The 18,379-nt window shown below is 36.1% G+C and overlaps 1 protein-coding gene across 1 annotated transcript in view; it reads left to right on the top strand.

The window, feature by feature from the left end:
• Nucleotides 1-466: 466 nt before the first annotated feature.
• The window catches only part of TRDN (triadin), a 117,616-nt gene continuing 99,703 nt past the window's right edge, over nt 467-18,379 (top strand). Inside the window, exon 1 of the mRNA XM_042016652.1 lies at nt 467-930. Coding sequence (XP_041872586.1) covers nt 909-930 — 22 coding nt within the window. The 5' untranslated portion in view covers nt 467-908. The remainder of the gene's footprint in view (nt 931-18,379) is intronic.

Raw genomic sequence — 18,379 nt, 5'->3', positions numbered from 1 at the left:
TCATAGTGTTTTTGAGCTACTTAAATATTTCCATGAGTCAGACCTAGAAAAACAAATCTGATCTACTTAATTTTTTTTTGCATATTACCTTCAGATATCTAGATAATATAGAGTATTATTATTTAAATTTTTATCAGTGTTCTGTAATACTTAAATGAACTTCACAGGTATGAGTGATAATTGCAGCAAATCAGAAGAGGACCAAAAAATGTCCAAACCAATTTCATAGGTTTAAATTAGTATCTTAATTGGTTCTGAACTGCGACTACGAGTCTAAGTGGAGAAAATCACCTAAATTTACCCTCCCCCTTAGTCAGCGGTGAGCTTCATAGGACCCTCCCCAAGCCATATAAGGCCAGGAAGAATGTGCTAAGCACTGAGTGTGCTAAGAATAAAGTTGTACTGGGATGGATAAGGTTACTTTGAACTCTATATTTCATGTTTCCTGACATACCCCCCAAAGAACTGCAATTATGCTAGCAAGGCTGTGGGAGCGTTGAACAGTTCTTTCCCAGTTTTTTGATTTTTGTTGCCTTTCCATGCATTCCTGTCCTGTTTAGAGCTGTGTCTTTTTACTTTTTATTTGTAGTGTGCATGGTTCTGAGGATACTAGGAAACATTCTGAAGGCTCTCTCTGAGGCATGGCTATTTTTGTTAGAAGCTGATACTTTAGACTGAGCTTTAAGTGTTGCCTCTGGAAGGCCTTGGGTTGCTCTGGGAGGCCAGGATTCTGCAGAGGAAACAGACATTTCAGGGGGTGCAAAAGAAGAAGGAACACAATTACACAAAGCAGAGGACCTCCCTCCTTCTCATTCTGCAGCTCCTGCAAGTGTCAGCAACCCAGAAGTACTATCTAAGCTGCCACAGTAAATCTTGACCTTTTAAACAGAGTATCTCTTACCATCATCATGGCCGAGATAACAGCAGAAGGTACAGTAACTCTTTTCAAATATAATTAACCAAAAATGATATGTGCTTTAACAGTATGATTGAACTGGCATGTCAAAATGATTTGTTATTCTTAGCAAATGTTTTCACTCCAGGGTCATTTAATTTTGTTTTCTGGAATCCTTTTTAATTTTCTTTCCTGGTTTTTCTTTTTTTTTTTTTTTTCCACTCCTGTAGCCTGAGTTTTTACCAGTTACTGAAGCAAGTTCTCTGTACACCTCTAAAAATAACCTTCGTTTCAGTCGCAGAACACCATTTTTTAGGCAGCTCCATTAGAGTGATACAAGAGGAGAATGTCGGAAATTCAGGGTGTTCTACTCTCAAGCCTTTTCTTAGAAAAAGCTTTGGTAGCTCCTTATAATCAGAGATTTGCCAGAGTCAGAATAGCTTAATTTGTTGGCCCTGATTTTTCCATAGGGTGCACAGAGTATTTGTGAACTGTACATGAAGAGCAAAAGGTAAAAAAACCCTCTGCAATCCTTATTCAGGTAGATTTCTAAAGGAGTGAGTGAAAATTGTGCTGAAATAAATATGCCAGATCTTGGCCTGCAAGAATGAAAGGCAATTGTATTAACCAATAAATGCATATTCTAAATATGAATGTTTCAGGTACTTTAATATTTCCTGACCATTCATATTTAAATAATATTTTATATGCATAACAATATTTTATCAGTTGAAGTCAGAGGGGGGGTATATTTAAAATTCAACTCTCTTTAATACTGAATATTTTAGTTGAAATTCACTCCAACTTTTTCTTTCCAGTGTTTACCCGAATCTAATAACCACAAAACTTTAATAATTACAAAAATACAAAAAAAATGCTTTTAAACAGTCTACTGAGTGTTATATTTATTCTGCTTCTCAGGATTATGTGGTGTTTTAGTGCATGAAAGACGTAGTTTTAATCTTCCATTTTTTATTGTCCATACTTTTAAGAGGATCTGCATTAACTGTTATTAGAAAGTGATCCCCTTCCTTTTTAAGGGTTGATGTTAGGACTAAGTCAAGCAGTACGATCCTTGCTTGATGTCTGGTTAGCCACAGCAGGGAGGCAATGTGATTTTTTAATCAGCAGTTGAACAGATCTATAATTTACTTCTGGCTGCAAATACTGCCAAAACAGGTGGCTAAGGCCTGACAGCCCTAACCCAAGCACTAACACTGGTTTATTCAGATGTTCTTAACTAGGTTTGTTGGAAACATTGGTTATTTTCTAGCTGTTATCAGGGAAATCTTTGAAACAACCAAATTAGTGAGATTTTAAATCAAAAATTAATAGAAAAATAGCAATTTTCAATCAGTCTGGAAATGACTTTTCAGTCATTTAGTTTATTAAAGAAAGAAAATAAAAGACCCTAGAATGACAGAAAACAATGAGTCTGAAAATGTTTCCATTGTGCTTTTATAGTGTTTTTATGGGAGTTCCTTAGCTGTAACAGTGTGTGTCTTCTGTGGGGTTTTTTGTGCGAAGCATAGACTTAGATGACAAGGGGCATCAGGTCCCCAGTAAGCTGACCTTACACATGACAGGGAAATAAACTATATAATTAGTTTCGTTTAGTTATGTTTGGCTTAGTTTTATTTTATTTTCATGTACTTGGAATGCACTTATGTTGATTGACTGATTTTTAAATTCTGTATCCACAAGATGGAAATTTTATTTATGGCAAAAAAGTAAGAATTCAACCTGGAGCTAATGTTTCAGTGCAGTTTATTTTCCTCTGGGGCTAGTACTTGTGCTCACAATCCGAAAATTTAGATATGAACTTCAGCAGCATATAGTTTGGATAAACAAAAAACTATTCGAACATGTGTTACTTCAAACAATTTTTTTAAATTTTTTTTTTCCATATAACTCCCCCCAGCCCATGATTTGCTGGGCTCTTCAGGACTTTGTTAGAACTAAACCACTTACTCCTTGCAATAGGTATTCATAACCCTTTTTTTCCCGCTGTTAGCCGCACAGCCACACTCTCAGGCTCCTTGCCTTTTGGGGTACCATGCTGACACATCAGAGAGCCGGGCACAGCAGCAATGCAGGCTTCAGCACTGCCATGGCCAGTGTGGGTGCTCATTTAGAGAGATGGCACAGCCCTGGCAGGGTGTGCTGGTGCACATCTCAGGGTATCTCTTTCTGACAGCCTGTGTCAGGACAATGATCTATTCAGATGAGCAGGGGAAATGGGGGGCTCTTTCACGTCACCATCATGATAATGACAATTAGACTAAGTTACTTTAAAATGTAGCAAATAAACAATGACCCTGCCCTGTCTACTTACACCAAAACCCACAAGTGCTACTTATTCTTTTACACAGCTACAAATTGTTAGTTGTAGAAATACTGGTAAAAGGTACAGTGTGAAAGATAAAATGAGATCTCTGAAGACAGCAATTTATAAATGTCCTTAGAAAGCTGGCAGGACCTATGTCTCTAGCTGTCAAGTATTTAGGAGAAGATTCCAGAGGATTATCTTCAGCATTCTCAGATTGCATGTCATTGCGATCACAGAAATGTACTATTAAAAAGTGGAAGTCCTTAAAACTCTATAAAAAAAAAGTACAGAGACGCAGTACAGAGACTAAGTACTCTGTCTTTGCAACACTCTGAGGATCTAATATTAATATTAGTATTAGTAGTATTATTACAGTGATTACTAATTACTGTTCTTGTTATTATTACATTCAAGCAGTTACTGAATATTCTTGTAGTGGCCAGGATCTTTACTCTGCTCTACTTAAGGCATTGTCTAGAAAGCCGTGTATCTCTAACTATGATACTTCCCTGTGTTTATGAACACAGGGATTGGACTGGACTCAATGGCAGATGTAGTTGGAGCTGCCACCACTGAAATACATACAGAAAAAGTCTGACACCTCTGAGAAATGGCTTCTACCAATGTACACCTTAATCTGTATGTGCATAATAGCTCCAGCCCTATAGCTGGTCCTTTCTAGTCCATTCTCCTGCAGGGCACAGTGCAAGGTTGATGGCCATCCCCTGACACTTTGTCCTCCCATCCAGGGAAGAATGAACAGAGACTCATCTCTGCTTGCTGCAGTGCTCTGGAGACTGCACTGATTTAATCCAGGGAGGCGAGGAGAGGAGAAAGACAAGGTTTCTGTGCCAGCTGTTTGTCTGCCACAACTTATTTCCCCAGTGGAGCAAGAGAGAAGCAAGAGTCAAATAGAAATGTGACAATGAGTCACAGTTTGGTCCTTATTTTGCTGCTGAGAGCTGTGCAACTACATATTTCCTCTGTCTGGGAGCAGGCTGCAAGGAGACAGGCTAGCCCCAAGGCTACACACAGCTTGTCAGTGACAAAATCAAAATTAGCTTCTGCATTTCAGCCCTTTTCTCAGGCTATTGGATAACTATGAAAAGTTTTAAGGTATAAACCATTTCAAAAGGCAAGAAAATGTGTCCTGTATGCTTGAAGATTAACAGACAAGAAACTACTAATATATGAGAAATAACATACAAGAGCCAGAGGGTTAAATCCCAATTATTTCACAAGTGTGGTGGTCAGAAGCTAACAGTATTATCCAATTGGTGAAAAGTTTAATGAAGGCACACTAGAGGCAAGAGGAAAATAACTGCTTCTTATGGTAATTCATGAGTTGCTGCTAGAGGTGCCAGTTGTGCTGACTCCAAAAGGGGCCTAGATGAATAAATTAGATTAGATGATTCATTTTCATGGCTAAAGGCATAGGAGGTGTTTCCTACCCTTCAGCCAGACTGCTGTTTATGCTTGGAATTAGAAGGTTTCCACAGAATCCATTTGCATCTAGCAAATTTTCAAAATGAAAAGATGTCTCCTTTTTCTGGCTTCAGTGTTGACGAAGAAGAAGATAGTACACCTATTACAGCAGGATAAGGAGAATGCAACAATTTAGCATTATATTTTTAAGGACAGAACAACCAGGTAAAATAAGCAGCTTAATTACACAAAGACAAGAAAGTCAGAAAACCCAGGTCTGCCTGCAAAAAAGTCTTTGTGGGGAACAGAAGCTCCAAATTCTTACCAAAATTCCTTAGAAATTGTATTCCCCTGTTACTGTGGGTCTGGAGAACTGTGCTGGTTAGTTTGCTTTTATCCTTGGTGCTTTCTCATAGCCTGTTGAGGCAAGCATGAGGCCAAATTGATTAGCTTGGCTTTCAGGTTTAAGAATTTGTGGACAATGCGACTCAAAGCTGATACAGTATTTACGCACACTCAGTTGGTACGGGAAACTCTTACATATCATTCATTACCTTAAGTAGCCCCTTAGAAAGTCAGGGTCCTAGGTCTGGACAGTAGAAAGACTTAAAGCCTATAAACCAGAGGGCTAAGCTAATGTGTCCTGTTGTTAGTCCATGACAGGTTAAAGTGTGTGTATAAAGTTATCTCCTGTTTACTTGTGGGCAAACAGCTGGCCTGTAGGTCTGAACATTTATTCACTTTTTTTTTTAAAGAACCTTCAGGTCTTAAGTATTTAGAACATATTTTAAGGTTACTTATATAAAAAGAAATGTGTTTAAAATCTTCTAGTGTTTTCAAGTCATTGGGGAGATCAGTTACCACTAATTTAAAAGTGAAATCTGTACTACTACTTACATTCTCAGAAGTCCCAAGCTACTTCTTCAGGGACCTAAACCTTGAAAAAAAATCTAGCCTAGAAATATTTTGAGTAGTTTTACCCATTGCCTACAATATAAATACTGAGTAAGAGGCAGATTCACTCTGCTCTTACTTCTTGGTTCTGGAAAGCAGAAACCGTTTTACTTTAAAAAGTTTCATGATACAGGTCTAGTTTCAGTTCAGGACATACTGAGGAGAGAGAAACAAACCAGAGTTACCCTATTTGAAGAGGGTCATCCATTTACGGAAATGAAAAACTTTTTCCTTTCTTTCTGATGCTGATATTCACTGGTTTCTTCTCTGTTTAAAAAGATTGAACTAGTGGAAACTACTCATTTTACCAACTTAAATCTTATTACAGTAGTAGAGAGTGAATTGCTTTAAATCAAAATGATTGAAAAGACTTTTAGGTCATTGATTTTAATCATTATTTAAATCAACAAGCAAGAAACCTGGATTTCAAAACATCAATTTTCAAGTTTTTTACATATGTCATCTATCATTCTTTTTTCCAAAAGAGCCTAACATGGTAACAGAATGCAGCCCTTCTCACTGAATTTGTGCCTTTTAGAGAGAAAGACAACCTAAATATCTGTCTAATAACATATTCTATATTTTAGGAGCCATTTATCCAGATTCTTAGTCTTTTCATGTTGGGGGAATATTTTGGTTTTAAATAATAGAGAATGGTAAATGGTGCATTTCTCTTTTGCTAGATAATGATCTCTTTTTTACTTGTGGTTTCTGTCAAGCTTCCTTAAGATGGAAATTGGAATTCAATTAAAATGGTACAAACACAGCATTTAAAAATTGTTTATATATGTACATTTACTTACTGGTTAAATAGAAAAAGTCAATTTTAAATATAAGTTGTTTTGATAAGTTAAATGGTTTATTAAACAAATATAATACTATTTCTAATTTAGGTCCTGGCGACTGCATCCTACAAGAATATATAATTGATAGAACTCATTTTCTTTCATATAATGTTTATTCAAAAGTTAGGGAAAGAAAACATATTTTCTACTTTTTTTTTTTAAATCCTTATTACTCCTTGATATAAATTAAGATCATAATTGAGTTCAAATAGTAAAATAAATTGACATTAAGAACACATTCTTTGCATTTGCAGACTGATTATACTCTCAGAAAAAGACTACCTTAATTTGATTGCATCTGCTTAGACAGTGGTTTTCAACAATTCAGTGATTTCTTTAACATTTTTCACAACTGTAATGTCTTGATCATAGATTTTTTTGTTTAAAGAAATGTGATTTCTATAAATAGTAATGTAAAATTGTAGTATTGTGAAAGTGTGGTCCTTAGCACAGGGTTTTCCTAAATTCTTTTTTAATTTTAAAGAGTGTTTTTTTAAATGACATTTACAGAAAACTTTAGTTTAAGATTCAAAAAGCATCAAAAATTATATTCCCAGCCTATACTCCCACACTGCAGCCTCATTTTAGTGGGTCTTAAAAAGGAGACATGTTGAGATTTAATAATGAAATGTCTTCAGAGAGGTGTAAAAGATGAACACAGTTTTTTATTGCTTTAAAACCAAACCAAAGGTATGGTGAAAGAGAACTTGCAGAGACAGGCAGGCTTCATATCCTTGCTGCTTTGCATTGACAGATCAGACTGGGAATACAGTACATGGAGTAGATAAGAAAGATAAGTAAGATGTAAAGTCGCTGCATCTAAAGACTTAAAGCTATGGACAACTAGCTGTGCTTCTTATCCTTATTATCCCACTGCCATGTTCTTTTGTCAGCTTTAAACATTTTTATCAGAAAATATGATTATTTAATATTTTAGTCTTATCCCTGTGCCTTTATATGGTATATCTAGCTTTAGTGCATTGGAACAGACCATTCAGACTTTAGATTCCTGAGTGAAAGTGTGTTTAAGCTGTATGTGGTCAAAAGGGACCAGCAAGATTTAGCTTCTGCTTTTTTTCCTAATATGTGCCTACAGCACAGTTGATTTATATAAGTCTGTTTCGGGAATTGCGAAGCAAGTACATGGCTACCAAATCTTTGACCAACAGTAGAGATAGTGACACCAACAGGTAGCAGAAATACTATCAGATGACACTGATGACAGATCTTGTTCTGTCCCACGTTCTCTCCTTCGTAGCCTCTGATACTTTTTTATCCACCTCCTCTAAACACAAAAGCTAATGAGAAGAATATGATAAAGCACGACGTAAGCAACTACATTATTCTTTATACTCATTATATTTTGAGTAAAGGAGATGAGCTAACAAAACATGATCATGCAATGTAGAGGAGGCTGAATAGAAAAAAAAAACTGTAGGAGGTACTGATTTTTTCTTTTTTCCTTTTTTTTTTCCCAAACGGTCCATATGCTAAAACTCACCTGCGTTATACTTTCACTCAAATCAGTTCAGTTGCTCAAAATCATAGTCAGTGCTGAGCTTTGTCCTTAGAAATCAGAACGAAAAAGCTGTGGCTTTAAGTCTTGAATAAGCCTCACTTGAGTCCCGGGGCAGATTTGACCTTCTTTTAGAATAAGTCCAAAAGCACAGTATGAACCTGTATCTGGTCTAAAAGTTCTGCTTGGTGCCATGCAAAGGCATTTGCCATAAGAAAGGAAAGTATTAAATGCCAGGCACAAAAAAACTTCCTCACTGGAGAAGTCTCCTCTTTCTCTCTTCAAAGATAGTTTTAAAAAATCCTTTACAAATATGTAATGAGTAAAGACCTGCTACTCCCTGTACGTGCTTATGTTCTCACAACTTCAAAAGTATCTCTGTACCTTTGCCTGGAGTCAATTTGTCAAAGGCACAATGAATCTAAGCCTTTGTAGCCTCTTTTGGTATGTAAATGAACTCAATTTTTTTCCTATATTCCATTATGTAGATTTAAGTTGTGGTTCTCTATGCATGTCAGGAAGGCTAAATCTTGTTTCAGTCTTTGCTGAGAGGCTATTCACAATTGACACAATTACCATAAATATAGTTTTTGGTAACTGTTTTTAGAGGCATAATTTAATACATCTATTCAAATATTAAGGCCCTTATTTTGCATTGACCTTTTCCTATGTAGCAGCTAGGACCTCAATTTTGACTTCAGACCTATTCATTCAACTCTTACTGAAGTCAGCTGTAGTACATGAACACAACTGGTGTAGGATACAACTTAACACCCCAAAGATGTGATAACCCATGTATATGATACAGTTTAGGTTATATATTTAATATATATTTATATATTTATATATTTAATAATTTTATAATCCCAATATTTAAACTGTAATTGAAACATAAACTTAGTATAATTTCAATTGCTTTTTCTAAGAAAAATATTAGAACTCTCTTCTTCCTAGAATTTTTTTTGTATCTGCATTCTTGATAGTAAAAATGTGATCATTTTGCAGGGAGGCATCCAAAGTTAGACTCACCCTTTTATATATTTACTGTTGATTTGGTTTGTTGTTTTTTGTTTGGTTGATTGGTTTTTTACCAGGAGTGTTAGTATAACACTATTATTCAAAAGATCTGTGGTAGAGGTTGAATGGAACAGCTACGTGATTAGATGGCTGACTGTACCCTATGAGTTGGAGCAGAACCACTGATATTCTACTCTAAATTTATCTTGCAACCTGTAAAGTTGATGAAGATGTTATTTTGCAGAAGAAAGTGAGTTCTGAGAGCAAAAGGTTTCCTGCTGATTCAAAAATGGAAGGGCAAAAAACCCTTCTCTTTTTTTCTCTCTTTTTTTTTTAAATCTGTAAATATGTTTCATAAAATTTTTGCTTTACTTTAGTAAGAGGAATGTCAACTTAGAACTAAATAGAAGCATCTTTTTTTCCCAGCAAGAGTAGCCTCATTATCAGATGCTCAAGCAGAATTAGTCTGTGTGAGATACATTTATCCTAAAATGCATCTCTTGTTCTAACATTGTAATTTTTGTATTGATTACATAGAAACCACCTGAAATGGTCTGGAAAATGTAATGTTCTACTCTGCTGTTAGCAAACCAGATGAAGTGACGAGTTTCCAGATCAGTAGCAGTGAAAACTCTCCCAACTTATTCTCTCTCTTCCTTCCCCTTCCAGAAATAAGTGAGGTCTGTCCCTCTGCCCAAAGACACAGCTCCATGCCTATTCCTTTCATTTATCACAAGGGAGATATCCATAGATTTTGTAGTACAACTTGACTGTATTTTGCCTGAAAGTTCCTATTGAACCAGAAGTGTCCAGTAATTTGTTGTTGTTTTCTTTATACAGAGGTCATGTAGGAATGATGACAAGGAAACTTTGCTAGGTCACTGTTACTCTGGAAAGAAGGGAACTTCAGAAATTTTGTGGAAAACAACTACAAATATATGAGAATGAAATTTTGGGGAAGATTGGAAAGGTTAGCTAAAAGTATTGATGAGGTTTCAGCACACACTTAAAATTAAATGTGAATTAATATGTGTATATGCAGATATTAGTGCATTGGGAAGAGAAATGAGCAATTTTGCCAGAGTTAATGAATTAAGATAATTTTAACTATACAGAAAAAACGATGATGAGGGCTAGGTTTTTGTCTTAAAAACTAATTAGTGGAGAATTCCTTTTATGAATATATTTGCCATCATTTCATTCATCAGTCAGGACAGGTGAATACATTTCGCACTGTGAATGCTAAGGGCAGTTTCACAAAAGGGAAAGTCAGTCGTAAAACTAAGTTTTACAACAATGTTGCTATCCACTCTTCAGTGTGTCTTTCTAAGTATAGATCAGAAATAAAGCCACATCTGTGATGGCTGAGAACTGTAAAGTGGAACTGGATCTATTTTTTTTCCCTCTGGTAGTGCCTAGGTCAGGGCTACATGGGTCTAATGACTTTGCTTCATGCAGCTGGAAACAGTCTCTACACTAGAACCCTAAAATAATTTAAACTTTTAAAGATTCTTTGATTTCCTTAATATTTTAGAGAACAAAGTATTTTTGGTAATAATTTTAAGCTTCAGTGTTCTAGTAAAGTGAATATTAAACTATACAACTGTCCAAAAGCACCCTCACTTGCCTGGAGAAAAGGGGGCTCTGGGGAGAACTTTTATTGCTCTCTGCCTGAAAGGAGGTTGTAATGAGATGGGGGTCAGCCTCTTCTCCCAGTGACAGGACAAGAGGACATAGCCTCCAGCTGCACCAGGGGAGGTACAGGTTGGATATCAGAATTACTTCATGGAAATGGTTGTAATACATTGGAATGGACTGTCCAGGGAGGTGGTGGAGTCTATCCCTGGAGGTGTTTAAGAAACAACTGGACACGGCACCCAGTGCTGGGGTCTAGCTGGCAAGGTGGCGATCACTCAAAGTTTGAACTTGATCATCTCAGAGATCTTAACCCTAAATGATTCTGTGATTTTGTAATTAAATTCTGGAGAATATTTTTAGTGCTTACTTGTGCTGTTCCGATACATAAGCCATGTTTTACATTTCCGTCTGATGACTGGGTTTTTCACGTGAGTAACACAAAGAAGAAAAGTGATTACTGCACTCTTCATTCTCCCAGAAATGGCCACATCTGGTGGCCTTCGGGGCCTATGAGATTCCTCACTACTCCCTGCCAGAGCCATTTGCAGTGGGATGTCTCTCCTGCCAGTGCTAGATGGCTGCAGTGATCCCATGTCCCCAGGTGCAACGAAAAGGGCAGCTGAGCCTGTACTCCCAATAGGCACACACCCCTCCAACACACCTTCATGCCTCACTTTCCCCACCTTTTGTACTCCCATTAATCCTCCTGTCTATTAAATTCTTAGTTCTGCTGCCTCAAATCAGTGCTATTTCAAGCAGAACAGGCAGCAACAGTACTTCTTAGTTCTTGTACTTAGAGTGCTTTTGAGTTTATTCTCAAGTATCAGAACTCTTCATGTTCAGAAATAATTTTTCAACACAGCAGAAATTTGTCTGAGATACTGCAAACTTTATGTAAAATTTCAGCTAACCCTGTCCATTGTTCTCTCAATGGTACTGGGACACTCTGAGCTGTGAATGCAGCATATTTATTTGCAAATACCATGAAGTTGTAATCATTGATTCCTTGTATCTGCAGACTCTGCCACTTTCCTCTCTATTCTTTCATCAAGCTGTTTACATATTCTTGGCATTTCTCAAATGTGAATACAATTTTAACTTCCAGATGCTCCATCTTCCCCTGAAAATGCCCAGGTAGGCAGGTATGAATTATATCTTCTTTTGAAAATAGATGTGCATCGGTTGCATTGGAGTAATTCCAGTGTCAGTCTTGTCCCACTGGAGGAAGCAGCTGTTCTTCAGGTGAAACTATTAAACTAAGAACAAAAAAGCATTTTATAATGCTATTATGTGTCTGTTTTCTAGCCCAGAAATCTAATTTTTAGCCAATTCCACATCTCCCCATTTTCCTATGTTTATGAAAATAAGCAGGAAGGGAGATCTTTCCTCTTGTCCTGCAATGTCTGCAAAAAAATTCTGCAGAAGCCTGAATTCCTGGTCTTGTGGGCATACAGGACATAAAAACTATTTATGAATAATATTACAGCCTTGTGTTAAAGATTAGAAAGAAATGGTGAAATAAAAGCTTGTAAGTCCTTAAAAAATTCTCTGGATTTTCTTCCCACCCTAACTACTCATTTTCTCAGTTACCTGGTGGACTGCTTGTAGTTTGCTATGTAACTGAAATCAATCTCCAATCTGCAAAAAAACCCAACCAACCAACCAACCAGAAAAAAAAAAAAAGTTTCTTTTTTTGCACAAGAGTAGGCATCAAAATAAAGAAAATTTATAAAGTGTGCTAAAAAAATGGAGTGTTTACAAAAGCCTGTGAAGTCCTGGTTGTACACAGTGTTCCTCTTTCTCCTCTGTTCTCATCTTTGAATGCAAGCAGTGCCAAAGCACCTTCTCTTTTAGAATGTGCTTTACTTATGTAAGTATAAATCAAACATCAGCTACAACATTAATGCACTTTAAACCAGAATATGCTGTGTATTCTGCAGAGAAATGAAGGTATTAAAATCTTCAGGCTAAATGGACTTCACAGAAGAATGTCACCCTGTCTTAAAGTTTAGGTTGTAGAAGCATACTGTAAACTTCAGAAACCTCTGTGTATTTTTTAAAGTCTATTTTAATATAACAGTTGTCTCACTAGTTTCATCATGAAAAAACCTTTTTTTTCAGTTGTGTCTAAGGAATATACAAGCGAGATCCACCTTCCCATAGACAGAACGGGTTCAAGTCAGTGGGAATGAAAATTCAGCTAATATTTTCAGCGTTCACAGAGTGCATTCTCTACACTCCTATTCTTGAAGACAAGATTCAAAGATTTTCCCTGTCTCAGTCCTATTTTTATTCCCCTTTTTGTGCTTGCTGTAAACTCTTTTACATTTGTGGACTCATTGAATATTTCCAGTCAATGACTTTGAAATAGCCATTGTTGCTACTACTAACAACAAAATCCTTGTTGTCTTTTAGGTTTTTGTAGAGAATAATTTCACTTTGTCTAATTATACAATTCTAAGTCTTCAAAAAGTAGATGCACTTATTTAGGCCTTTAATGAATGCTGTCTGCATGAAATTTGCTAAATCTCTGAATTTGGTTTTGGAAAAGATTCAGCTGTTTTCAAGCACAGTCAAGACTATCTATGTTTGCTTTCAATCTTTGTACTTCTTTCATGCTTTTCATTATTTTATTGGAAGAATCAAGGTTTCCTGCCGCATTAAATATAGAAATGTTACCTTTTATTCTCACAGTCATTGAAGAGTGTATTTTCAATCATTTTGAAAAGAACTAGAACTGTAGTGGTGTCTCATCAGAAAAAGAAGAGTACATATTCTATGTGAAAAAGCACATTTTTCTAGTCCTTTATTAATGTTCAGTACTTTTCTGATTTACTTTGTTTAAAGAAACATAACTTTTGTTTTGGCTTTCCAACTTGCTTGAATGCCAGGGCATTTAAGAGGGAAGATAAAGAAATAATAAATTATTTTATTCTTCATTGATTTTATAAGCAGAATTTAATGAACAATTTTTCTGGACCTAGATATGAATAATATGAACATCCAAACATATAGACTATTAATTTTCTGTGGAAGTCTTGTACAAATACTATTTTCATGGCTTGTATGCTTCTGAAGGTATCATCAGAATTTATTCTGTATAAAATCTGCCTGCCAAAATTTCCACTATATGAATCTGCAAATGCTTCAGCACTCTAACTCTTTATAACCTATACTTCCTTCTGCAAAAGAAGTAGCTCCTAACTAAAGGTGATGTGAATTGAAGTATCAGTTTGGACAGAAATACATTGTGCATGATGCAAATCTTGACAATATTTTTCCATGACAAATAGATTTTACACTTTCTCGTACATGCAGACTTGTTATCAACATTTTCAACACTTGATCATGGGACTTTAACAAGCCCTTGATGGCTGGTGGTCTTCTGTGTTCATTTGTGTAGTGGATTACCAGGGAATAGCACCCTCTGAGGAATAAATACCAAAGTGACTCTCTCAGCCTGTAGTGCTCTAGGTCTGAACATTTCTGGAAATGGAATGAAGAAAATCTAACTAGCCTGCCTATTTGGTGTCAAGGAAAATGTTCCAACTCTCTCTTATATCTCATGGATGTCCCTTAAAAACTGATACTCCTCCTGCCCTGATCAGCAAGTTGAATAGAAATGAACTGTTGATCTGGACTGTTGGTAAGGCCTAGCTGTATATCAGACTGATGTCTTATTTAAGTCTTGTCTCAGACAAACCTTTTGTCACAGTTTCCAATGATGTAAGGATCATAAAGACACTTCAGCTTTTCTCCACTTACCTGTCAGAAGTACCCTTCCTGTTCAGGTCCTGAGGAGTGCAGGGAATGCTGTGCAGTATGTAGGTAGCATTCTTTAAGAGTATCATCCTATACAGCTGATTTCACAATTCCTATATGACACTTGTCCTAAAGTCTAAATAAAGCACTACCTTAAACAAACAAATGACAAAAAAACCCCAAAAAACCAACCAACCAACCAACCAAAACAAACAAACAAAAAACTGAACAAAAACCCAACAAAACAAAAATAGCAAGTGTAGTACAATATCTTATGGCCTTCCTCTATTTAATGTTATGAATGTTATTCACTATTAATCATTCAATTATATTAGATATATTTTGTGTCTGTTCTTGTCTTCCACCATAATAGTTTAATAGCATTGTGAATGTATTATAGTTTTGGGGCCATGAATTGTATTAGTGAGTGAAAGATTATCAGTTAGATGACCATAAGAATATAGTAAATGTAAGCTGTAAGGATGAAATATTGACTGTAAAGTAAGTGTTCATTTTCAATAGATGTGAAAGTATGCATTTTTTATTTATTAGCACTTACATAATTACAGCTGAAGCAGCACTCTATTGATATAATAGAAAAGGAAATTAATAAAGAAAGGTTAGATGATGAATAGGCCTTTGACTAGAATATAACAGCCAGCAAAATCTTGCAAACATGTAGGCAGGATAACTAAGTAGCTCTCAAAAGCTTTATTAAAAATTTAGAAAGGACTATCAACTTCTACATCTGCAGAGGACATCTCTATGTCTTTTCATTATACTGGCAAAGTTATGAGTTGAAACTGCTCTATTAATACTAAAGAAATATCAGACAATTGCTTGAAAGTTTCCTGGAATGAAAAAGTAGCAGTAGCGTCTGTATTCTTAGAATCCAAGAAGGAAATATTCAAGAAATGTTATACATATGCTGAATGTGTATTAAAACCCTAAGAAAATGGCTGAAGACAAACAACTACACTCATGGGAAGCCTACATTATGTTCAGTGTAGAGGAGCAGTGAGCCAGAAGTTAGGAGATTCCCATTGCTTCTTTTCTTCAGAGTGAAAATAAAATGGCCCTTCATCAGAGTGTGAACTGGAGGTGATGCCTTAGGATTTTAGTTTTTATATTTTTCATATATTTGTAATTCTGCAATGCTTTAGTGTGTAACTCTAAAACTCCATATAGACTGCTAGCTACTGTTCTCCCATTTTGGTCAGACAAAACAATTCTTCTCTGGGCCTGAACTTCAAGGATACCTTACTGTCTCAGGCCCCGAAATATGTAAACAAAAGTGGATCGGGGGGAACAAACTTAGAGTAAACAACTTCATTACCTAAAGTTGTAATTGGAGGATTAACCCCTGCTATGCAAATGGACCAAACTTATAAAAGTATGAAAAACTCGTGACCGGTTATCCGGTTTTGGGTGTAGCCCCTGAGGCTCTGACTGTCCAAAGTGTATCTGAAGGCCCTTCAATAAATATACCCACCCTTATCCTCTTAATTTTGTCTAGCCCCTGTTTTTAGGTAGCCCCATCAAGGCATCAGATGGAGGATATATATTAGAAGACATGGGGCAAAAAAATCCAGATTTGAAGATCTATAAAAATACACAAAACACAATTGTACACTTTGAATGTGACCAGAGACTATGTCAGTATTTAATAAATAAGAGAACATTGTGTTTATATGGACCTGTTTGAGCATCATTAGAAAACTTCTGAACACCAGACAGGTTGTCTGGAAAACAATGCCAGCTATCATCTCCATTTCATCGATATGAAATAAAAGAGTTTTTCTGTTGGATGGAAAACATTGGGACAAAATTAGGACAAACATGCATAAACATCCTTTTCATGGCTGAACTTCAAGCATAGGTATGCAACTTTGTTCTTGTCTTTTCCTATCCCACCAACAGTCAGAGATCAAAGTGCAAAATAACAAAGGTCAAGGCAAGATGCCAGGAACATTACAGAGGTCCTGCAAGTGTCTGATGCTCATGCAAGGCGCTCATGCTGGGTGGAAACTTTGCAGCACCTGCTGTTACTGTGGGCTAGGAATATTGGAGCTGTATGGATCTGCTCTACTGAGAATGTGGGGAGGTGTTACAGCTTGTGAAGGATAGCTGAATGGTTTTGTGATGACTTTATACATGTTTACAGCAGATGCCAAAGATTAGTTGATTTAGAATCCATGGGAGGTAATAAGGAAGCTATCATTCCAACCAGGTCAAAATTTTTCCTTGATGTAGCTCACTTTCTGTTCCAGTTAGCAATAATAACATCGAGGGCCCACCTCAAGATAGTGGCTTTTTTTAAACTTGAAATAAAATCTTTTGAACAGTACTGAGGTAAAGCTTTAATATTATGAAAGCTTTTGGGACTGATCATCTCCTTAAAATAAGTGGAAAGGTTTTCATCTGTTCTAAGATGCATCACTGAGTTTTGAGGTCTGCTCTGCTGAAGTCTGCTTACATGTTAATTAATGTTCCACTGCCAAATTATGCTGAACCTTATGTCCAATGTTATAAAGCAGACACAGGAAATGAGAGAGGCTATGAAGTCCAGGAATATTCACATTCCAAAAATGTAAGGAAATGGATTCCCCATCCATACATAGGGCAGAGAGTTCCCCAAAAAGAGCAACTCGGACATTTCAACAATTTTGTTTCATTTTTATGCTAACGCTGACTAGAAAAATGCCATGAGAGTAAATTAAAATTAATGATAAATTTGCAACGTTCTGTGCTGCTAAAGAGTTTAGAGTCTTATGAGGAGCTGAGGGAACTGGGGTTATTCAGCCTGGAGAAAGGAGGCTCAGGGGAGACCTTATTGCTCTCTACAACCACCTGAAAGGAGACTGTATCCAGGTGGGGTTCAGTCTCTTCTCCCAAGTAATAAGCAATGGGACAAGAGGAAACTGCCTCAAGCTCTGCCAGATGAGGTTTAGGTTGGGTATTAGGAAAACATTTTGTCATGAAAAGGGTGATTAAGCACTGGAACAGGTTGCCCAGAGAAATGGTGGAGTCACCATCACTGGAAGTCTTTAAAACGTGAGGGACATGGTCTAGTGATGGCCCTGGCAGCACTTGGAGTTAAAAATTGGGCTCTGGATGATCTTAAAGGTCTTTTCCAACCTAAAGGATTCTCTGATTCTATGCTCTGCCCAAAAGTGTGTAGTTTTAATTTCTTTTCTAGAATTTGGAAACTTATATTAAGATAATTTTACAAATATGTCTCTCAGTAGAGAATAATTTTTAATTCACATATATTACAAAGACATAAGCTTATACTTAATGTATTCTTCCTGGTTTGGGTTATGTGTTTAGAAGCTTAATGTAAGTAGGGTAAAGAAATATCTTAGACAAAATCTATACAGATAGATTTTTACAATAAATCATATTCTGCTTTAGGAATCATTTAATTTAGGGAATATTTTTACTTTATCTGTCACTGAATATGTTTAAAGGACTGTTAGCCTACAAGTAAAACTTTCATGTGAATATTTTTCAGAATTTAGGTGTCACTTCTCTGAGTCACTTAGCAACTAAACCATGGATCTAAGCTCTTTTTTCCTTTCCTGAGGCCTAAATCCTATATTATAAACATCTTCCTTGGTATTATATCTTTTATATGGATAATTTTTTTCATTTTCAAAGACATAGAGAAAAAGCTATTTTTTTAAATTTTATAATTCAGCAGATTTTCCATATACATCATAGCAAATACTCAAAAGGTGAATTTGCATTCCATAGTTTCTTTTGCTAAGTACTAGTGGAGAGGTATGGAACTGTACTTCCTTGTGCCTAGATTTTAATCCAGACTTGCCCATAATTTCAAGTTTTATTTTATATGCCACATGAATATCTCACTTCCTAATGAGGAATATTTCTAGAAATTATTACAAAAATTGGTTCAATTTCTCAAGCTAGATAATGTAGCAAGATAATCACTTCTTGCATTTATCACTGGGATAAATTAGAGACCCGAATCTCAT

The sequence above is a fragment of the Corvus kubaryi genome, unplaced genomic scaffold (genome assembly GCF_017639235.1).
Source record: "Corvus kubaryi isolate FWS band 111438036 unplaced genomic scaffold, C.kubaryi_AGA036_p1.0 split3-73, whole genome shotgun sequence".
Taxonomy (NCBI): Eukaryota; Metazoa; Chordata; class Aves; order Passeriformes; family Corvidae; genus Corvus; species Corvus kubaryi.
Note: the sequence above shows the minus strand (reverse complement) of the source record. Positions and strands in the feature narration are given on the sequence as shown.